The 23261-nt window shown below is 48.3% G+C and overlaps 1 protein-coding gene across 10 annotated transcripts in view; it reads right to left on the bottom strand.

Moving 5' to 3' along the window:
- Window positions 1-23261, bottom strand: part of GAS7 (growth arrest specific 7) — a 210905-nt gene that overhangs the window by 6152 nt on the left and 181492 nt on the right. For all 10 annotated transcript variants that reach the window (XM_081028078.1, XM_081028081.1, XM_081028082.1 and 7 more), the window contains 7 exons: window positions 22045-22160; window positions 19341-19415; window positions 14494-14572; window positions 8113-8241; window positions 7005-7128; window positions 2151-2230; window positions 581-679 (listed from right to left, as the gene is read on the bottom strand). In XM_081028078.1, coding sequence (XP_080884204.1) covers window positions 581-679; window positions 2151-2230; window positions 7005-7128; window positions 8113-8241; window positions 14494-14572; window positions 19341-19415; window positions 22045-22160 — 702 coding nt within the window. The remainder of the gene's footprint in view (window positions 1-580; window positions 680-2150; window positions 2231-7004; window positions 7129-8112; window positions 8242-14493; window positions 14573-19340; window positions 19416-22044; window positions 22161-23261) is intronic.

The following is a 23261-nucleotide window of genomic DNA, read 5'->3' as shown; positions in this document are numbered from 1 at the left end:
AGGGCCTCCGGGGAAGCCCGTGGGAGGGACAGACGTGCACAGGGCTGTGCCAGCAGGGAGCCCGGACCTCTCCTTCCCACCTTGCTTCTCACTCGGTGCACTCTACCCTGCAGACCTCAGGGCTGGATGAAAGGGCAGAAATGTCTCCAGGTCTGTGACCAGCTCCTCCATTTGTTCTCCCATTTACCACCACAGATTAGGACAAATAGAATTTTAGCTTTAGACATTCTGAATATTTCTAGTTCTTTAGGGGGTGGTGGTGGTAAGAAATTCCCTGGGGTAGGCAATCATGTTTTTAGGTATTTTAACTATGATGAGCTAATGTCTCCTCATGGTAACAGCTCATGTGTGTTGCGTCTATTTCATGCATGTCAGATGGGATCACACGGGCGTCCAGGACAATCTACAATCCACCCCAAGAGGTCGCCTGCAGGCCCGAGAACCTGCCCACTGCCCATCTTCACGACAGATTTACTTGTAGTGACCACTTAACCTGCCATGGCACAGTGGCAGTTGGCTCTCTTTGGCCGGGGGTACCCCAGGGGTCCTGCTGGCCTCGGCCTGGGGAAGGGGAACTCACGCTTTGGTTGAACATGTCCGTTTCATGCCGCAGCTGTGTGTACTGGCACAGATGCTGCCGGATCATCTCCACTCTCTCCACCTCCAGCCGCTCCAGCTCCTGCACAGGAGGAAAAGACCAGAGACCTCAGAGCATGTCCCCTCAACTTGGGGACCTTCTCACCAGACAGGTCTCAGACCACCCTAGACACACCACACAAGCGGCCACCTGCTTAGACCCGATCCCATCTGAGCCTCTGGGATATGACAGAGAACTCACTCTGCATCCAGAGGTGCAGGTGAAGATAATGATAACACAGCAGCTATTATGTCCTAAATCCTGTCCTGCAGGCATGGTGGGTGCTAAGAGCTTTACACGTATTACTTAACTGTCCTTACAATAATTTTAAGACATAGGTTCTGTTCTTATCCGCTTTCCAAACAAGGGAATAAACCCAAAAAGGTAACGTCATTTCCCCAAAGCGCCACGGAATTATGGGAAGAGTGGGATTTGAACCAGGGTCTGTTGTGGTCTTAATCACGATTCTGCACCAGTGCAGCCCCAGCTCCAGTTCCCCAATGGGGTGGAGAAATGGGACACATGAGGGAGTGTCTGTGCCCCAAACTCCTGGGGCTTTGTCCCTGGGCCTCTGCTGGGCAACCTCTCTCCTCTGTCCACCCCTAGTGCTGAGGGACAGGCCAGGCCAGGGGAGACGGGGGCGGTGGGAGTGGGGTGGCCGCTGTCAGAGGGAAGAGTGGAAAGTGTTTGTCCTTTGGTTTCTAGGTGGTGCTGCATCTTTGGAATTTAGGGGATCACAGCTGTTATTCTGTGAGCAACTAGGTCACTGCCCAGGTGATTAACCAGAGAGGGGGTCAAGCAAGGGGCTTAATTAGGAGATTAACCAGGAGGAAAACCAGGTCACCGTTCTGTGCTGCATGGATGGGGGTGGTTTCGGGCAGTGGGATGATGCAATAAGCACCTAGCATGATGTCTCCTTTCTCATCTGGCCCAACAGCACCAAGTACCAACTACATTTCACTGCAACAGGTACTGACTGAGGAGGAGACGCTGCCCCATTCACAAGAGAAACTCAGAAAGGCAAAAAGAGGGTCTTGTCTATTCCTCACACCCCTTGGTCATGGGCCTCCCCCGCCCCAATTCTTCCTACACAGCTCCCCAATCTCACCATTTCTGCACCTTGCAAGGATCTCTTTTCTAGGACCTGTGACTCATCTGGGGGTAGGAGGGTCACACTTCCTACAACTTGGCTATTTGTCCAAAAGAGGCCACTGTCCACTTGATTGAGGGCATCCTCAGTTGAACCTGATTCCTCAGGGGACAGCCAAGGAGGATATAGCAAGACTCACCCCCTGCCTTTGTTCATTCACACAGATAGAAAGTGCCAGAGCAAGGACTTGAATCAATAGAGACTAGCCCAGAGTCAAGGTCTTGACCCCAACACTAGAGCAGATCTAATGACCGTCTCTATAGTCACCTCCACTCTAGGACCTATATGCCTGCCTGCATTGATCCAGGGTGTCCTGAGAGCCAGTCCCTAGACTGACATACATACACATTTCTGGGCACTCACCAATGTGGTTGTCACCATCTCTTCAAACCACTTGGACTGGGCCTGGTTGTAGAGGTCCACACAGCGCATGAGGTCATCTCCTGGAAAAGACCAATACCACAATCACGTTCTGTCCTGTCCTTGCCATAGCTGCCCTCTCCCACGTGCACCCCACAGCCATGCCCTCTCCACTTCTTGGGGTCATGGAGGCCATTGGAAAGTGGGTGGGAGGGGAAAAGACAACAAAGAGAGGGGACAATGCAGCACCGCAACAGACCAGCTTCAGAGTGCCCATCTGTACTTGACCCCAAACCCCAAGAATTCAGGATGGGGGTTTCTAAGTGTGTGTGTGTGTGTGGGGGGGTGGTCAGTGGTGGGTTACTCCTAGGACCTACAACCCTATCATGAGTCCAAGAAATGCTTCCTCTCTAAAGATGGCAGTTTCATTTCACATTGGAGAGTCTTTCTTGGTTAAAACATGTCACAAGCAACTTGGTACTAGTTAAGAGTAAAAGAAGAAAAATTTTCAAATTATGTCTGTGTGTGTGTATTTATACACATGTGGCACGATGCCATTCTGAAACGCAAAATAATGTGTCTGATGGTTTATGGCTCATCCATGTGTGGTAACGGTATGAAAACATGAACTAGAGCGTTACACACCAGTATCAGGATAGCGCTTATGTTAGGAAACAGAGAAAGGATGGTTAGGAGGAAATGAGCTCTTTTTATAGCATTTTATTTCATAAGAAAGAGATCTGAAACAAACATTAACTATTCCATCTTGATAACTAGTACATTGTTTTCTGTAATCATATGTACGTTTGAAACATTTTGTAATTAGAAAGAAAACGAACTCTAAAGTAACTGCAAACATTACTAAGGTACCAGCACCCCAGAATCCTGCTGCACAGTACACAGTTCCTAGAAAAGCACCGTCAGTATGCTCTGGGAGCTTGCTAGAAATGCAGAGCTCAAGATGTGCCTGTTACCTGGTTAATCAGAAACTGCATTTGTACAAGATCCTCAGGTGATATGCGGGCACATTACAGAGAAGCACCTCTGGAACGTACCTCTTGGTCTAAATGTAGGTTAGATCATCACACGGTTCCAGAGAGCATCATGGTCTTTGCTCTTGACGGAAAAAACTCATGAGCCAACCAAAGCTAACTGATTTACTCTGTAAATCTAGTAACTGGAGCAGATTCAAAGTTATTCCTATAACATCACCTTGTTGATATGTATTCTCATATGAAAGAGAAAGAAAACATGACCCAAGGCCTAAATAGTAGCCCCCTTCCCCCTGAACCACACCACTGGCTAGGAGACGACCCTTGAGTAACAGAACCCAAATCAAGGCCTTCATTCATTTTGATCTTGGTTCAAGGCCAAGGACTGGGCCCTTGATCCCAACTGACTGGAACTGGAGGGAAGAAAGTTGATACTTCACTACTAATGCATGCCCACCAAGACTCCGTGCCTAACCCAGGATGGACTTAGCATGTTGTCCTATAAAGACACAACCAACATAAAACTCCCAAAGCCCTATTTGTCAATCCTGATTTTGAGAACATGCTTTGGTAAGTTCCACAACATCAGGAAATAGGGTAGGTGAAGGAAGGTGTGTCTTCTCTCTGCAGCGCAAGGGTTTGAAATGGAACCCTTCTGAACAGTACACGGATTCTGGAACCAGAATACCCGGGCTGTCACACCAGCTCCACTGTTTACTAGCCATGCAATCTTGAACAAGTCAATGAACCTGTCTGCACTTCAGTTTCCTCATCTGTACGATGGGGATAATAATGGTACCTTCAGAGTCATGGTGAAGATTAAATACATCAAAATATGTAAAGTGCCTGGAACGGACACTGATCCAGAATCAGCAAACTGAAACACGAGCTACAGTGATGAGGATGATGAGACAAAATAAAGTCAAGCCGTGTGAGGATCCAGCTGCCCTCCCTTCCAGTAGTCTTGAAAAAGATAATGGAGGGGGAGGAAAGGGAGCAGAAGGAAAGAAAAGATGGCATTTTTTTGGGTAATAGGCTGTCCAGCAAAATAGTGTCAAGTAAAGTCTTTGGAATAAAAGAGGAAAGAATTCTGGGCCACACACTCCATAACTTAGGCCTTGCGGATATTTCTCATCCTGTTTGCAATCAGTTTCCTCACCTGTAAAAGGCTATTAAAAAAAATATACCTCCTGGGCGGCCAGTTGGCTCGGTTGGTTAGAGCGCAATGCTCATAACACCAATACCGCTGGTTCGATTCCAACATGGGCCAGTGAGCTGCACGCTCCACAACTAGAGTGAAAACAATGGCTTGACTTGAAGCTGAGCTGCACCCTCCACAACTAGATTGAAAACAACGACTTGACTTAGAGCTGATGGGTCCTAGAAAATCACACTGTTCCCAGCAAAACAAAACAAAACAAACAAACAAACAAACAAAACAAAACAAAACAAAACAAAACAACCTCCCTACAGGAAGACTTGTATAAGGATATAAGTATAAGGGAAAGGATATGTATAAGGGACAGAATGCTCTAAGGCACGTATGTAGCCTGGTGCCTGGCACACAGAAAAGTGGTATTTTTTAGAGTTGGGTCTAAGGACTAGTCATTTTCATCACAAATAATTCCAAGCTATAGAAATAAGAAACTATATTATCTGATGACTGCAATAAAGCAAGAAACAAATAGCAAGATTAGAAAACAACAGTACAAAATCTGAACTCATGAAAAGATTTTATTTTAAATTTGGCTCAAAGATGAAATCAAATCACAAATAATAAAATATCTACAATATGAGAATGAAAACCCTGCAAATCAGAATTTAGGAAATATGGTTAAGGCAGGGGTGTGAGGAAAAATAAGTGTCTTGTGGCCTACATATTTAACTTTTTTTTTTTAACCTGAGGCCAAAAAAAAAAGGAAAGAAAAATGTGATTTAAAAGGGGGGAAGGTCTTTCTAAGTCTGTCAGTCACAAAACCTAGATTCATAAGGGAAAAAAATCACTACACAAAAAAATAACAAGAAACAAGCCCCAAAAAGCCCCACCAAAAGGCAAAAGAACCAAAATAAAAGATAAACAACAATCTAGGAAAAATATCTGCAACTCAAAGACAAAACAACATTTTTTCTAACACATAAATAATCCCTATTAATCAATCAATAAAACGACCAGCCACTAGAAAATGGGGAAAGGATATGCATTATTCAGTTCACAGAAAAAAGTCACAGATGACTTGTAAGTCTATTTTTAAAATGCTCAAGTTCAATGAAAAAAAAGTAAATTAAATTAACAACAAGATAATTATTTTTCACCAGAGAGCTATAATGTCACAAGTTGATAACACACACAGCGTTGACAAGAGTTTAGAGAACAGGCATTTATCACTGTTACTGGTGGGCACAGCTCTCTGAAAACAGTTTGGAAATATCAATCAAAATGTAGATTTAGTCTCGCACACAGACACATTTACAAAGACATAGCATTGTTGGCATTGCCAAATACTCCGAAACAATCTGAAAGTCCTACAAAAATCAATTAGGAAAACGATGAAATAAATTTGGATAACAACCATATACTTGGAAACTCTTCAGCCATTAAAAAAGTCTGATAGACACGAATAGATGGATGATTAAATGTATTGGTAATGGAATGTAGCTATCTCTGTGAGTTATCAATTAAAATATAAGTTCAGAACAGAGAGTACAACATGATCTAATGTGTATGCATTTAAATATAAATATTTAAAAGCTTTAAAAAAAATTAAAACACTAGGAAGTATTGACAGTGATTATATCAGGCAAATTAAGATTTTATGTGCTTATGTGCTGATTAAAAGTTTTTCCCAAGCAAAGATATTGATTTTGCAATATAATTTTATTTAATAATTTAATAAATTAAATAAATTTAAATATGCCACTCCTCAACCTGTTTCCCTTCCCACTTCCAATAAGTATTTTATGCCTTCTGTTTCTGGATCCAGTCATTTATCACTGTGTGTTATAAGATCTTTATATCAAACATTATGTTTATATTCTATTATTTTGTTACCGATTTATATTTATACCATGTTATTTCAAAATGTCTGTATGGTGGCTGCTTCATTCTATAATGAATTGATTGTACCAGGTTCATCAGAAGTTGAGGTGAAAGGGACCTACAGACCATCTTAATCCTACAGCACACATTTCAATCCCAGAATGCAATATGTATTGTCCTTGCGTGCAGTGAAACTGGTTTTTTTTTTTTAGACATATTTGGTAAGTTTTTTACTATTAGGTTGGTGCAAAAATAATTGTGGTTTGTGCCGCTGTTTTTAACCTTTTAAATCGCAATTACTTTTGCACCAACCTAATAGTTCTGACTGGCTTTCTCCCCCTTTTTTGGGCATTAGCTAATTTTTACCACTAGGTGGAAGCAGAAACCAACTCACTGGAGGCATCTTTTAGGGAGAATCTGACATAATGGTTATTTCATGGAACAAAATGTCAGCCCCTGGCTGGGGCAGGAACCCATCAACAAAGGTGAATCTCTGGAGTATCACCCCCTGGGTGGGTGGGGTTTGTACTTCTCTGAGGGCTCTACACAGGGCCAGGACCCCTGAATTCCGGGTGCATGGAGGAGTTAGCACCTGCCGGTCAGAGAGCCAGGGCCTGGGCAGGAAGGAGCCCTCGCTGGGGAGAATGGGAGAAGCCCAGTCGCCACCACGGCCTGCAGCTTAGCCTGCTCTCTGCTCCACAGCCCCCGCCCCAGCCCGCCAGCCTTACCATGGGCGATGCACCTTCCTGGTACCTCACCCCCAGCCCTCTCCTTGCTGTGTTCCCCTCCCCAGGTGAGGACAGGTGGGCAGTGGTTCCCAGCACTCACCGGCCTGCGTGGACTTCCTCCTCGCCTTTTTGATGTCCTCCTCTGTCTTGTTGCTCAATTTGATCTCCAGCTGCTGCGTCTTCATCTCCAGGTCTCTCTGCCGTTCCGTGAGAGCTTTCCGGGCCTGGGGGCCAAGGACATGGAGAAGCTGTTCACAGGGCTCAGCGCGACGAGGGCCCCACGGGTCGTGTGGCCCAGCCTTCCCTTTTCTCGGCAAGTCCTGTCATTTCTGCTTTTGTGTACGATGCCATTGCGGCTCCGAGAGGAGCAGCAGCTAGACTAGCATTCCTCCACAGAGGCTGCAGCACGTCTTCTCATCCTCACCTCTCTCAGCTGCATCCTGACCTGGCCTAGAGCAAGCCTCTCAGACCACATTGTCATTGGGACACGTGCACGTACTGAGGGCCAGGCAGTGCTAAAATCACAGTCTTTCCAGGATGCAAGGAACCACAGGTCATCTGTGTCACCTGGCACCAATGCTTAGCAGATGGCAGCACCAGTCACACTCCATTCTGGGGCAGGACAGGCCCTTTGGTGGCAGTTTGGTGGTGGCCGCTGGCAGGTACCTGCAGCTGTACGTGCCCCCTTCTCCTAAACCCTTCCTGCGGCACTGGAGTCAGCCCCTGGGGAGAACTCTCTTCCCTCCAGGGCTGGCCATCAGCTCCCACCGAGCTCAGACCTCTCAGGCCTCTGGCAGGGGAGTGATTCGGTCAGGAAGGAATCTGCCAGGCAAGGCCCACACAGAGGGGCCTTCTGTGGTCAGACAGCACATCCAGGCTCCGTGTCCCACAAAAACATGGGTGTACCTCGTGTCATGTGACTGATGGAGCCCACTACATCTCCCACGGCAGGTGTACCCTATAAGCCTGATGTCCTGGGTCCTTTGGCCTCTACCTGTCCCAGAAGTACCAAGCAGTGGTCCAAGCTCCATGGGGAAGTAGCTCCTATCTGCCCTTTGGCTGTGGAGACAGGCAGGTCGCTCAGGTGTGGGCTGGAGTCCCTCCACCCACCCATCCCACCCTGGCACACACAGCCCCTGCTAGTTCATAGCCCACCCTCTTCCAGCGGCCCCCACCTCCCGCTCACCCAGCATTCTGGGCCCCCCCACCTTCTCCACTGCGGCGTAGCGGCTGGCGAGTTGCTTGCGGAGGTCAGCGATGTGGTGGTCACACTTTTTCATGTCTTTCTTGAAGTTCTCACGGAAGTTCATCAGGGGCTTCTCTACCTCACTGTGAAGCTGTCAAGGAGAGTTGGGAGGGGGATACATTGAGGACCCCAGGGCATCAGCTGCAAGCAAGTGGAGGAGAGAGGGGGGCATTCTCCCACCTCTTCATGTAAGGATGCGGCCTGAGACGGTGGCCTGGCCCCTCTCACAGGAAGGGTAGAAACGAGTGGCTGCTTGTCAGGTTGTGGTTTAGGAAATCACGCCAGGCCCCAGCGTTCACACTGATGGTTGGACCGGTTAGAGTCTGGAGCTTTCCAAGTCCTTTGTCAGCTACCTCCTTCCTCCTCTAAGTTCCCACAGCTTCTTGGAGGGTTCTGCTTGGGTGTCTATCTCCCTTACTTTCCAAACTGGGAGCTTTCTGGGGGCAGAAACCAAGCCACCATTTCTGTCTGTAAGCCCTTGGCACACAGATGCCGTGTGGATGCTAATTAGGTGATCTCAGATCGATTCTATTTATTGAATATCTGCTTTGTGCTGGGTGCAGAGATTACGAAGGTGATCTGGACATGGTCCAAAGCTCCAGGAATCTGTGGTGGGAACCATCTGAAGTGTGGTGGGAACTTACAGGGTCCCTCTGCTGGGCTGTGCTCAGGGGGTTTTCACCTCACTGGTCTGCAGAGACTGGTACACTTCCCATCCCACCACAGGGAACCAGCCTCATAACATGTGCACTAGAGAAAGAGTTTTGCTCTGAGAGGAGCTGGGTGACCTTGTGTTTCCAAGCTTTTTTTCCTTTTCTTCTATTCCTTCCCTCTTTCCCATTCCACTCCGTTTTGAAGAACTTTTACTTAAAACTGTTTTTGGTTTGGTGTGAACATGAGATGTATGTGATAAGAAAACAGATCAATGTGGACCTGTTGTGGTCAAAGCCAGTGAGCAGCCTAGAGCCTCCCTGACTCAGCCTCTCAGAGTCCCTACCCAACTCAGCCTCCTATGCCCTCCTGACTTGGCCTTCTGGGACCCCACCAACATGGCTTTCCTGGGTCCTTTGGCCTCTACCTGTCCCAGAAGTACCTCTGGGAAGGAAGCACAGCTGAAGTTCCCTGGACAGATGACCCCACACCCACCCACTTGGGGATTCTGGGACTTCTCTCGTCTTCCTCCTCACCAGGCTCTCGTGACCTGATCTTTTCTCTGGAGACCTGGAGGACTTAGGTGTTCCTAGTTCTACACAATCAACTACACAGGCCTGTGAGTTCCAAGAGGGCAGGAGACGTGCTGGCCTGGCCACCAAGAAGTCCGTAGCACCTGGCTGGAGCGAGTGCGGACCGAGTGCCCTTTCCCTACTGGGGAGAATGACAAAGTCTTCAATGCCTGATGCGCTGGGTGACAAAACAAGTTTTGTTGTTGGATGACCTTTAAGGCTTAACCAGGAGTGGGCCATCCAAATGCCCCTCTCCTCCTTATGTTAGTTGTAAATGTCTGTTATTTTTCTGAGCCCTTGAAAGTCTCCTTGTATAGGTAAATACCCCCATCTGGTGGCAGTTTGTAAGATGCTACAAACTTGAGAGCTAGGGAGGGCAGGCAAACCCTTTTCCCCCTTTCCCATACAGATGAGGTGTTTGCTGGGGAGACGGAGCTGCATAACTTAGCTGCCTGGGCATGTATGAGGGTTAACTCACTCTGCCTGTTGACTCAGTAACTCTGGGGTCTCTTTCTGAGGACCTGGAAAGTGAGTTGATCTCTAGACTTTAAGGTGCCCAGGAGGGGCTTTTCAACATTCCAGGGACCCAGCCCCAGGCCCTGTAAGCCTGCCAACACACCAAAATGCTTTCCCCAAATTCCCAATGGCATTCTGGAAACACAGTGCTACTCACTGTCAGGCGTGATTCAATCCCATGGATTCTCCCTCTGTATGTTAAGTACTTTTAAAACACATAATTTCTTTTCTTTAAAAAAGAAGTTAACTGGGTATCTTTTTATACTAATTGTTAACTTTTAAGTATTTTTGTTTAACGGGAAGTCAGAAGTCCTTCCAGAAGCTTATCCTCATGAACTCTTGAGCTGGCCTGTCTTGGGTGGGACAGGCTGTGGGAGCCATTTGGTTTGCCTTGTTGGAACTGCTGCACACTTAGCCTCTTCCTCCTTTCACCTCACACATCAGAAGAGAATTAAGAGTCATCTGAAGGGGAAATTTCAGGGACTACCTGGTCCAGTGCTTTTCAAAGAGTGGGTTGCTAAGAGCTGTGAAATCAGTTTAGGACCAAAAAGCTTGTTCAGGAGGACCAGCTTTTTGATGGGAATAGACCAGACAGGAGGAAAATATCAGAGTGCGTTTTAGGCAGAAAGGTTAAGTACTGTTTCATGAAATGTGTGTGTTGGCTATGGATGTGCACGGGTATCTATGTGTGGATATTGGGTGTGGATACCTGTGTGTCCTGGGTAGCCACATAAAATGCACTACTGCACGTTGCAGTCAATAAATTTCAAATGGAAGCTCAGAGGTGCTAGTGACTTGCCTAAGGTCAGAAAGCTTGTTACTGATAACACGGGAGTAAAACTCATGTCTCCTGACTCCCACGCTCTCCCCAAAAATCTTCTGACTGGGGGAATGCATGGCCTCTAACTGCATGATTAGATTTTTCTCCCATCAGAAAGAATTTTTCTATTCTCCCTTCTTCAGCTAGAGCCAGGTGTAACTTCCTTTGTACGAGTACATAGCAATCTTACTTCTTTTTAGCAGCCTGTTGCTATTAACAATGGCTTCAGCGAGTAGACGGCCATAACAAAATTGCATTTCTTAAAGAGCCCTGACACAGAAGAGTAGAATTTCAATGAGCCTTTTAGAGTAGAGGTTAAAATGGGTTTCATGCATATGGAACCGTATTATCCACAGGGAATAAATCCTTGGAGCCCCTTTCTTTTCAAAGAATAGCCTTACAACCACTAGGCTGCTACTGCGATCGCCTGAGGCCACCAAAACTGACAACAGGCTGGAAGCAGCAGAGGTTCTAATAAAACAAAACAAAACAAAAAAAACAACCAACCTGTTTTACATGACATTCCTATGCCTTCCATAAGCTGAATGGTGAAGTCAGCCCTGACTTAAAACGTCATGTCCATTTGGAGGGCCAGCAGCACCACCCCGGACAGCCTCTTAGAGAGGGCAGAGTGCTCCTCAAAACAGGGTGTTATGGTTTAAATGCCACCAATCTGCCTGGGGAAAAGGTCTGGGGGTCAAGTCTCCACTTCACTCAGTCCTCTCCATTGCTTCCTCTGTAGCTGAGCCCTCTAGGCCATGAGTCCGTAGGCTATGATTTAACCCCTCTGCCCCTTCCCATTTGTCACATGGAGATGCTATCTTGTAGCGTGGTTGATAAAATCAAGTGAGATGACTTCTATCCTGCACTCCACCAGCTAGAACATTTGCATGACTGTGATATAATAACAAATAAATACTTTGGGTTTTGTCCGTGGCTCCTGGCTAGAGCTCCTAAAACCTTTGTAATTTCCTAAGCGATAAATGTGCTAGAAGCATCTTTTGTTTTAACATTTGGTTGTTGACCCCAGTTCCTGTCACAGAGCTCCTACATCCCTGGGAATTTCCTGGGTGACTGGAGTGCCTTTTCTTTGAATGAGGTGACTCTTGGTGGGCTCCTGAATAGCTTCAGGATGGGGGCAGGTCCCCGCAAAGACCAAACCATGATTTGAAGCTTGGAACTTTCAGCCCCACTCCTCCACCTCTGGGGAGGATGGAGGACCTGGAGATTGAGTAAATAATGGATCATGTGTACGTGATGAAGCCTCCATAAAAACTGTAAACTACAGCGTTCAGAGAGCTTCCAGGTTGGTGAACACATCCATGTGCCAGGAAGGTGATGCACTCCAGCTCCACAGGGACAGAGCTCTGGGGCTCAGGACCCTTCCAGACCTTACCCTGTGTACCCCTTCATCTGTATCATCCATCGTATCCTTTAATAGATAACAAACCAGCAAACGTAAGTGTTTCCTGAGTTCTGTGAGTCATTCTTACAAATTATCAAACCTGAGAAAGGGGGCTGTGAGAACCCCCAATGTGTAGCTAAGTCAACAGAAAGGTAGGTAACCTGGGGCCCCACTACTCGCCACTGGCATCTGAAGTGGGGGGCAGTCTTGTGGGGCTGAGCCCTTAACCTGTGGGGTCTGTGCTAACTCCAGGCCATTAGTGTCACAATTGAATTATATTGCAGGACACCCAGCTGGTGTCAGAATTGATCAGTGTGGGGAAAACTGTTTGGCGGCCAGAAGTGTTGGTGCAGGAGTAATAGTGAAAGGAAATAGTAGAGGAAAAGAGAGCACTGGAGCGTGTTCTGTCACCTGGGTACTCTATAAACTATCTAGAACCAAGGGTGCTACAGATGGAAGCTAAATGCCACCAGGATTCCTGGGGATCCAGCAGGAGCCCTTTCGGGGACTCGTGCAGATTGGGCTCCCAGCCCCACCCATCACAATGGCAGCCTTCCCATTCATCTCACCAGTCATGGAGGTTTCTACCTTGCAGAGGACAGAGCTGCTGAGGGCTAGGATGGGAGGGAAACCCCAAACGTACTCTACCCATGATCTGCAGCTTAAAAATAACTTGCTGCTCTGTATGCGAGGCAGAAAAGAGCCTAACTCAGAGCTTTTCTACCAGAGCTTGAGTGGCAATTTCCTTGGGAAGTGCTTGGTGTAAGTGGTTAGGGCGCTATTTGTGAGCCAGGAATTCTCACGCACACCTCTCTGGGTATCAACTCACTCTTTGGGCACTAACATCCTTGAGAAGTGGGGAGACGGTAATAGCACTGTTCCTTCCTTCCATCCCAGCTCCTTATAAAGCTCCTTCACGTGTCTCAGCCATTGAAGTCATTCATTCTGCCTTCTGTGTACAGGGAATCATAATGAGGAGGTGTGGGGAGGCCTGGTACAAAGCCAGACTCCTGTCCTCCAACAGAGCACATCCCATGGCGACCCCAAAGCCCAGCTTTGCAAATGCCACGGGGAAAGTACTAGAAAAGAGACAGGACCTGTGAGCATTGCGTATGGAAGCCCCAGGAAGGAGCAGCCATCTTTGGGGTTCAAATGGAAGCTCAGAGGTGCTAGTGACTTGCCTAAGGTCAGAAAGCTTGTTACTGATACTACCTGCAAACAGTAAAGGAGGTAGTGTGCCCCCTAATTTAAAAATGGGGGCTTGGAGAGGTTAAGCACTTTGTCCGAGTGCCCGCTCAGGCTGTCGTGTCTGATTGGTGATGGCGGGAGGGTGGAGGGAAAAGTGTGGGCACCCGGAAGCAAAGGTCACTGGGAATGGAGCGGCTCTCAGGGGTGTCTCTTCCTTAAAAGGTAAGCATGCTAGTGGGTAGCCCCACATCCTGCACACTTTAGTGTGAATTATTTCACTTAGATACCTGGTTTATTTTTCCCTTGAAAAGTAGCTAAGAGCCCGAGGGAATTTGGAGATATGAGCCAGGGAGTAGGGAAGGGTCATTTGGAAACATGGAGAAATCTTGAGAGAAAATAGGCCTGAAAAGAGTAGGGGGCCAAGAGGAGATAGTCAGAGGGTCCCAGTCATGCATTACTTCGGAAAATATTTACTGATCATCTACGGTGTACCAGGCACCATCCTGAGTGCTGAGGGCAGAGTGAACAGGACACAAACATCACTGTCCTCAAAGCCAATGTGCTAGAGTCTTGAGAACCAAATGAAAGAAGGGTCAGTTACCTAGTCTGAAATCTTGTAACAGAGCAAAACAAATCTCTCTTGGGCATGGTCTAGTCTCTCCTGATACCAAGAAGCAGCAGAACGTGAAGTACATTCTTTCAAAAGCCCAGCAACATGATGGCAGGTTTTCATCACACAAAAGCCCACGTGAGGAGCTGCGGAGAATCCACCCTCACGTCACAGAGGTATGCTGGGGCAGCTTGTACTGACTCACCAGAGCCCAGTGTTAAATTTGTAGGAATTTTGTGAGCTGGTTGCTAAAGACACAGCCAATATTAAAAATTAACTGATCTACATTTTCAATTAATACATTATGTGAAAAACAAGCGTACTAAATACTCACATGCATCACTTCCTAACTACATTTTGCTAACATCCATGCTCTTGGTGGATATTTCTGGTTATTGATACTATTGTATTGGTGTGGCTGGAAACATTGTCCAATAGTGTACTTCTGTGCATAGATTCCTGACTCTTGAAATTTACACCACCGCAATTGGCCAACACTATACATTGAGGAGACAGCTGTTCCACATTTAACAGCACACCTTGTTTAAGACCAACCCAGACAGGCCGTGGGGAGGGGTTACCTTGGCGGAGAACTTGAGATGAACTTCTGCCTCATCTGCAAGGCTCTTCTTCACCTGTGCCCATGCTTCTCCCAGAGAGCTGCAACACGAAGGAGAATGTCAGACTCGGGGACAGCCACAGCGACATTATGTCTGACACCACAGCCCTTCCTGAGGTGGGACAGTGGCTCTCGACTCTGTGTCTTGGGGACGCACACAATACCCGATGCCGTGGGTTTGGATGAGGCAGAGGCCAGGCACAAAGCAAACTTGAGCATTGCATTTCAACCCATGGGCCAGAGGAGCCATCCCAAACCGAGCTGAGTGAACAGACGGTAGCAGACAGCCGAGGAGCTGGGGAAATACCCAGAAATGCAGGACTGGGGAGATGCATGGAAGGCGGGGTGCAACTGCAGCGAGGGCAGCTGGCCAACCGCTCTCCCCATGTCTTCCCATCGCCCCTCCCTGGTTTGTTGACAAGGGGCACAAACGCCTGCTGGTAAATCATGGAGAGGGGACAGGTGCCTTCTTGGGGAACAACCTTCTCAAATGGAAAGTACCACACAGCCCTGTTTGCAGGCAAACCTCCAACAGCCTGACATTGGGGGGGGAGGGGGCAAAGGAGGACCATTTGGGTCTAGGGGCCTCCTAGGGATGCCCACACAGCAGAGAAGGCTCTCCATCCTCATCAGCAGGATTGTGGCCCTCCACTGGCACTGATTCTGGATTGTGAGCCCTAGTGTTGCACACAGCTTACTAGAAAATGGCAGTCCTCTACGCTCAATCACTTTCACTGCAAGATGCTTCAAGCAGAAACTATCTCCTGAAGTCCCCAGGACTTTGGAATGTAGGCCCCCAAGGCCATACTGTTGTTATTTACAACTCTTTAACTTTGCCAACATCCCAAATGATCCCCCTGAGACCTGGTTCCAGACCACTCCACCCCGAATGTTCAGTTGACTTCATTTCATCAAAAAGCCACTTCCTCCGGAGAATTCATTAAACTCCAGTGGCAAAAGCTGATTAAAAGATAGCATGCTGTGAGGCTTCTGAGTCTCAAGCAGAGAAGCCAGCAGTTGAGAATTACCCAACAGAACATAACGGATCCCTTTGATCACAGGCCAGGCCTGTCTGGTTGTGGTGCTGGCTCCGGCTGAGGTGGGTGTTTATGGGAAATGACTGACGGATTTTATCTAGAAGTCTGGAAGCAAAGAAAGTTCCCCTCAGGTGATCCCGGCTGGGGAGCCCACCAGAGAAGAGATGGAGTGATAAACGGGGCAACCCAAGCTGCTGGCATTTGTCTCAGCCTCGAGGGTCTGAGTTCCGGGGAACTGTGCTGTGGCAGCTCTGGGTGGCCTGGCTCATCACCTGTTTTGGCAGGTGGGTAGGATGTCCAGGATGGGAAGGAGAGGGTAGAAGCAGACCTGGTCATCATATGGATATGGGAACACGTCCAGAAACAGACTCACAGGAGCGGGTGATTGATGTGCAACAAAGATGCCAAATGATCTCAATGTAGGATGGACAGTCTTTTAACAAATGGTGCCGACACACCTGTGTATCCATAGAGAACACAAGGAGTCTTCACCTCGACCTCATGCCATACACAAATTATCTCAAGATGGGCCACAGACCTGCAGTGAAAGTCAACGCTATACACAGCATACAGACACAGTCTTAGGAGGAGTGGGAACTTGATAAAAGGGTGATGGAGAGGGGTTCATCCCTGCAGCTGAGCTACATATGAGCCTGCAAAGATGAAATAAAAGCCCACAAGCTAAAAGGCCCCGGGTAGGACCGAGAATTTGCAAGTCCACCATCAGCAGAGCATGTGGTCATTAAGTGGCCCAGTGACTATTGTAGTGACCTGGGAGTGTCATCTGAGGGCTATTGGGAAGACAGAAGGAAGCAGTTACACACTTAGGACAATGTCCTCGGCCCCACCTCTAGGCTGGGCATTCACAGATGTGAGGAGGACATCAATCAACTAGCCTGTCGGAGCTAATACATCCTCCATGCAAACCCTCCCGGCCCCGGCCTCCAATATCCCAGTCCCCTTGGAGCAACATGACAATTGAGAAAGAAGGCAATTTAGAAATTCTTTCATTCGAAGAGAGATTTTTTTCATTTGGTAAGTTAATGAAAATAAATGAAATCTGAGATATACTTCTATTCCAATCTATAGTCTGAGGCATGCCAAATCAAAATACATGTCACCGTCACAATTACCAACCAGAAAAGACCAAAATTCCATTTCGTTTCCACACAGGAGGGAAAAATTGAAGGCAAAATAAATAACCTGATTCTGTTTATTTACCAATGTGCACATATCCTATGGAATCTAATTTGGACACAGCACTCAAGTTGCAAAAGCAGCTCAAGCCTCCCCATCAGCACCTTCCTAGGCTGCCCCAAATTTCTAGGCTCCAGCGCTGTGCTTAGTTTCAAGGTGGACCGGGCTAATGTTGAAAGCTGTGTATCAAACGCAAAACGGCATTGCAGCACATTGTGAATAGGGGACCCATGTATTCACCCCCGCCCCCACATCCCAACAGTGACTGCTAGAAGGAAGAGTGTGCGTGGGGTTAGTGTGTGCGTGCGATGGCAACGGGGCATGTGTTTGTGCCCGTGGTGGAGGTGAGTAGTGTTACGCATGGATGTGAGTGTGTTGAGTTGCCCCGTGTTTGCAGGTATATGTGTGTACAGCTCAGTGGTACAGGCTCGACTCGTTCTGCTGGGAGCATATGCTATGCATGTTGGCAGGACAGAGTGTCCTTGGCAGCAGGCTGGGCCGAGGAGTGGGAAGCAGGAAGACGCTGGGGCAGCACTGCAGTCACAAGGCATGGCGATACCGAGAAAAGCGCCCGGCCCAGGTGGGAGGGGTGACTCCTCCACGAGCCCCCTTCCTGCCCTGTCTCAGGCCCAGTGCATGGAGAAGGGGGCCGGAGGTAACCTCATTTATGTCCGTGGAAGAAGACACTGGCCCTGCAGGGCCACCCTGTGGCCTGTGGCCAGCGGGTTGGTGAAAACCATTCAGAGGAGGCCTGTTGGCTGCACAGCAAGCCCATGCAGAGGCCTTAATCAAAGCCTCATTTGGTTGGCAAAGCCCTGTCCCCTGAGAGATGTCAAGCCATGCAGGCAGATCTGGACTTGTTTAACATCACAGCCCTCTGACAACCACAGCCATCCCATAACAGAATGTCTTCCTTCCTCTGGGGCTCACTTCTCCTCACAAGAGGGGTTCAGACACTGCACTGGAGGAGGGTCAGACTAGACAGAGGACCTCGGGGACCTCCCAGCTCTAACTTCTGGAGCCTTTGCTTTTATTATAAAGGTGAAATTCACATAACATAAAACCAATCGTTTGAATGAGAACAATCGAGTGGCATTTAGTACATTCACCATGTTGTGCAACCACCACTTCTATCTAGTTCTGAACTATTTTTATCACCCTGTTATGGACTGAATGTTTGTATCCTGCCCAAATTCCTACGTTGAAGCCCTAACCCCCCAATGTGACTGTTATTTGGAGATGGGCCCTCTATAACAGTAATTAAGGTTAAATGAGGTCCTAAGGGTAGGGCCCTGATCCGAAAGGATTCGTTTCTTATAAGGAGACTCTGGAGACCTTGCTCTCTCTGTTTACCAAGGAAAGGAAAGGCCCTGGTGAGAAGGAGGCTTCCTGCAACACAAGAGGAGAGCTCTCACCAGACACCTACCCTTGCTGGCACCTTGATCTTGGACTCCCAGCCTCTAGAAATGTGAGAAATTAAACTTCTGTTGTTTCAGCCACCCATGTACTGTTATAGCAGCCCAAGTAGATGAACACATACCCCCACCAAAAGAAACCCCATGCCCATTACGCAGTTACCCCCCCACCACCACCCAAATCCCTCTTTTCCTCCAACCCCAGGCTGCCACAAATCTTCATTCCGTCTCTACAGATTTACCTATTCTGGACATTTCACATAAATGGAATCATACAATATGCAACCTTTGGGTCTTGCTTCTTTCACTTCATCCACGTAGTAGCATGGATCGGTACTTCATTCCTTTTCATGGATGAATAATATTCCGTCACACATCCTCATATCCAGTGTGGACAGAGCACAATTTCTGTATCCAGTCATCCCTTGATGGACATTTGGGTTGTTTCTACGTTTTGGCTACTGTGAATCGGGCTGCTCGGAACACTGGTGTACATTTATTTGTTTGAGTATCTGTTTTCAATTCTTTTGGGTATAAACCTATGTGTGGAATTGCTGGGTCATACAGTAATTCTATGTTGAGTTTTTTGAGGCATTGCCACACTGCTTTCTACAGTAGCTGCACCATTTTACATTTACACCAGCAGGCTGAAACTCTTTGTTAACAAGACAGAACAGAGATGGCTGCAGTCTTCCCTCCATTAGGGATCCTTCTGTGGCTGGCGGGCTGGGGCTCTCCCAGCCCAGGGCCCACCCAAGGTCTGGAATGTCACAACTAGGGGAGTAGGGGAGCCTGGGCCTCCGGCCCATAGCAGGGAATTCTACAGGGGCAGGTGCAGAATCCTCTCACACCGTTTCCTACCAGCCAGCCCTCAGAGAAAGGCGAGTTGGAGTGGCTGCCTGAGGGCTGGTGCCCAGCTACCAGGGGATAGGGCATAGGGGTCCTGACATAGTCCAGCATATGGCCTGAGGCCCTCGGCCATGAGAGAGACGACCGTGTGGACGTGCCTACCCTGAGCATACATGGCCACACCCAGAGTCATGGCCGCCCACCTCGGGCCAGGCCTGTGGAGACTTCCCCGCCATGGGGCCATGGCAGTAATCAGTGCTGGGTGAAAAGGAATCCCCCCTGCTGAGTGTCCCTTCTTCCTCCCCACTCACCCTTCTTCCTGTGCGGCCAAGGAGTTCTGAGAGAGCTTAGCTAAGTTCTTGGCGTAGTCTTCCTCAATCTTTATCCTGCAAAGGGAGAAAAGCCACCATGTCAGCTCTCCAGTGCTAGACTGTGGGTCCGACCTGCAGCCCTGCCACTTATTAACCGTGTAAAGGCACGCATTGGACCATAAGCGCTGAGAGTGTGTGGTTCTTGCCTGTCTGTCTGACACACAGTGAGTACTTAATAAATATTTGTTGAATGAATGAATGAATGAATGAATGAATGAACGAATGAAATTGTCTGAACCTTCCTCTCCTCAACTGCAAATGGGATAGTCCCACCGCTCTCTCTAGGCAATGAAGATGAGCTGTCATAGCTCCTAACACAGAGCTGGACACATGGCAGACCCTTAAATTAATGAATGTAACTTGTGATGGACCACAGGGACACAGGGACACGCAGGGCTGTCTTCCACTGCCTTCCAGCCCCAGGGCTCTGGGTTTAGACCCTCCAAGGTGGTGCCGGCCCCTCAGAAGCAGAAATAGAACCTTACCCTAGGTCTCCCAGCTCCGCGATGCCTCTAAGTGTCAAGCCTGCAGGGCACAAATATTTCCATGGAAACCAATCTCCCCAGAGAGGGAAGTTGCCTTGGATTTTGCTTCCAGCAGGCAGGCCCTTGACACACTTTCAAGGCAACTCTTGGGGAGTGTTCCGTATTATCTGGCACATCTGTATTCAATGTGTTGTCAGGGGTATTGTCCACTGCCTCAGGGGCCTTGTGGGAGACGGAGGAGCTATCCTTGTGACATCAGAGCCGGCCTCAGAAAGCCCCTGGTCCATCACTCCGCAAATAGTAAATATGCAAAGTCTCTCCCAGAGCTCCAGCATCTGCTTCCCGGCCGCTCAGAAGCTGCTGCCCAAAGGGTGTGATGATGCAGAGATGGCAGCCTGACCAAGCCCCATGGCAGCATTTTGAGTAATAATTATTTCATGATTTGGCCCGCAAGTAGTTGCTTCACTGAAAGACCCGCAACCTTGTTCCTTCTCTCACTGCTTTGCTTTCAATGTCATCTCTGGCTGGTCTCTAGGTCCTCCCGCGTCTATCTCCTTCCTCCATTGCTTCTTCTCCATTCACTCTGCCTTGAGCCCCCAACTTCCTCAGGATGACAGGGACAGCCAGCCTGTGGCCAAGAGATCTCTCTGGAAAGCGGATCTAACCAAGTCACACTCTGAACTTCAAACCTCCAAGGGCTCCACAGTGCCCACCACACATATCAGGCATGGTCTGCTCCCGGGGCGTCCCCTCCAGAGCCAGGGCCTGCATCACCGCCCCCTCTGTCTGGCTTCCTTATGCTGAGGCCACAGAAACCACCAGATACCTGCCCCCGGGCCTGGCACGCTCCCCACTCTGAACCTCAGCTCTCGCCTCTCCCGGCTCTGAAAGGCTCTCCGTCTGAGATCCCAAGTGGACTGAGGAAACTGCAGGAGCCTGCACTTCTTACGGAAGACAAGAGTTCCGTTTATTTGCAAACATGACATTTTTATGAAAGCATAAACCATACATGTGTTCAAACTTCGGCTTTCATAAACAACCATTTTCCTAGTTGCCTGTCTGATACTATGGTTTTCTTGCACCTGAGCTATTTAACCTCTCAATTCCCTACCTGTTTAACGGGTCATAAAGATTTCATTCCATAAATAGAAAATGGGCCTCTTAAGGAAAAGAGATACTTTAAGGCCAAAGAATTATAACTTGATTATTGTTGTTACAACGAAAAAAGAAATATTTTTAAATACATTGTAAATATATTGCTATAAATATTTCCAGTGTGCTCTGGAACTCCAAGTGGAAAGTTGTGTGTACGCATGAGTGCACACTTTTGGGGGGGCAGGGTATGTGCATATGGGGGTGGTGGAGATGCAGGTGTGTGGGTATGTCAGTGTGTGCTTAATGGGTTCTCCGAACTTGGAGAGGACATAGAAAAGGAACTTCTTCTCTTGTAGCTTTTCCTACTTCGATCAGGCTGAACTTATCTCCTCGTCTATGTTCAGATAAAGCACTATTAGAATCCCTGCACTTATCATAATCACCTTACCTAACTCTCCCATTAGACTGAGCACCTTGAGGCAGGGATGGGATTGGCAGGGCAGGGGTTCTGCATGCCTAAGCCTGGGACACAGTTTTGGTTCAATGATGAACTGAAAGGTAACATTCTCCTTTTTTGTTATAAGGGACAGTGCTTCCAGTGAGGGCCAGGGAGGTAAGTATAGGAGCCAAGCGTTCTGTGTGGGGAGACAGTAGGGAGTGGTGGGGCCTGTGGCCATCTGGGAACACACGCTCCCTCTCCAGGGGCCCTTGCTCCTCAGCTCCAGCCAATTGTTTCATGAAGGATGCAGAGCCACTGTTCCCAGACTTATTGCTTTCTCCAGAGATGCTAACATATCCAGATTTTAATGTGAAAAACTACCAATTAAAAATAAAATGTTGGTTCAAATCTTTAAAAACACTACATCGGCCAAAGCAACACATTTGCTGGCCAGATGTGTCCCGAGGGCCCTGAGTCTGTGACTCCAGTCTCACGCTCCCCGTGGTGCTACCCAAACCCAGTCCTGGGTGAGCAGTGCTCATTCCTGATGCTGACTGCCCCCCAGGGGGAAGGGGCCAGCGTGGGTGTGCCACCCGTCCCGGTGCTGGGAGGGCCCAGGCCTCACCTCTCCCGGATGAATTCTGACATCTCCTTCTGCATCTGTTTGCCCTTCAGTTGTTTCTGAAGCAGCAGTTCAAACCCAGCCACTGTACCGTTGCCTTGGGGGTCCTTCTTATCAGCCTAGAAAGGAAACAGAAGCATGAAAGAGTAGGTGATGGCTGGAGCCATGGAGAATGGAGGATAGGGAAGACAGACCCCAGAAGGGACACCGATGAGCCTGGCAACTCCGACCTCAGCCTGAGAGGGAGGATGGGTGTCCAATCTTGGCTCAAAGAGGAGGAAGGGCAAGTGGCCAAGACCACAGGTCCTATTATTTTCTGATCCCCAATGTCCTATTACTTTCAAACAGGCAGCTGCTGAGGCCAGCTGGACCCTCTGGGGAGTCTTGGCATCCTGACCGTAAGCTGGGACAGTCTGTGACCTTGGGGGCACGTGCCCCTAACCCTGTGCCATCCCATTTCCTGTTAACTTCTTGCACCGGCCAGGCAGTGACATCCTCCAATGCACATTCATAAAAGATCTCAGTGGCTTCTGGGGAGAAACTGGATGGAAGGGAAGCCAGAGTGGAAAAAGGAAGGCTGCCAGGGTTGACATCCCAGCTCGGGGACCTCAGGCAAGTTCTTCAGTCACTCCAAGACTGAGTTGCTGCATATGTGAAACTGGAGAAATGATGGCACCTACTGCATATGGTCATTTTGGGATAAATGACATGTGAAAACAGCTTAGCACAGTGCTCAGCATATATTCAGTACTCAATAAATAGTACCTACTCTTAGGTATTTTTCAATAAAAATCAGGACTCAGAGAAGATGGCCAAGTCAACAAAACAGAAACTTAGTATCCAATTCATTTTGCAAGCAAAGACTCTTAAATTTTCAAAATTAAGTGCTTTGGCTTTGTTTTGGCTGTACTTCCTCAAGGATGTCTGCATACCTCTTTCCTGCTCTCCCCCTGCCCCACCTCCTGCCTGGCACCCCCAGCATGACATTTATTTGGCATCTGCCCTCACAGCCGTGGCTGCTGGAGAACAAGTCTCAGAGCCTCCCCAGGCCCTGGCTGGCACCTCTTCCATCACAGCCATTCCCCACCAGGAATCCAGGGTCAAAAGCTTTGATACTGAATGGAAGGAGTCAAAAAAATGTCCTTTGACATCCCAGGGGAATGTAGGTTGTCAGTGAGAATCCTGACCCAGGGTCAGCTCAGCCACTGGGTGACAAGGTC

The sequence above is a fragment of the Rhinolophus hipposideros genome (assembly GCF_964194185.1).
Source record: "Rhinolophus hipposideros genome assembly, chromosome: 20".
NCBI lineage: Eukaryota > Metazoa > Chordata > Mammalia > Chiroptera > Rhinolophidae > Rhinolophus > Rhinolophus hipposideros.
The sequence above is the reverse complement of the archived record's forward strand: the minus strand, read 5'-3'. Positions and strand labels throughout refer to the sequence as shown.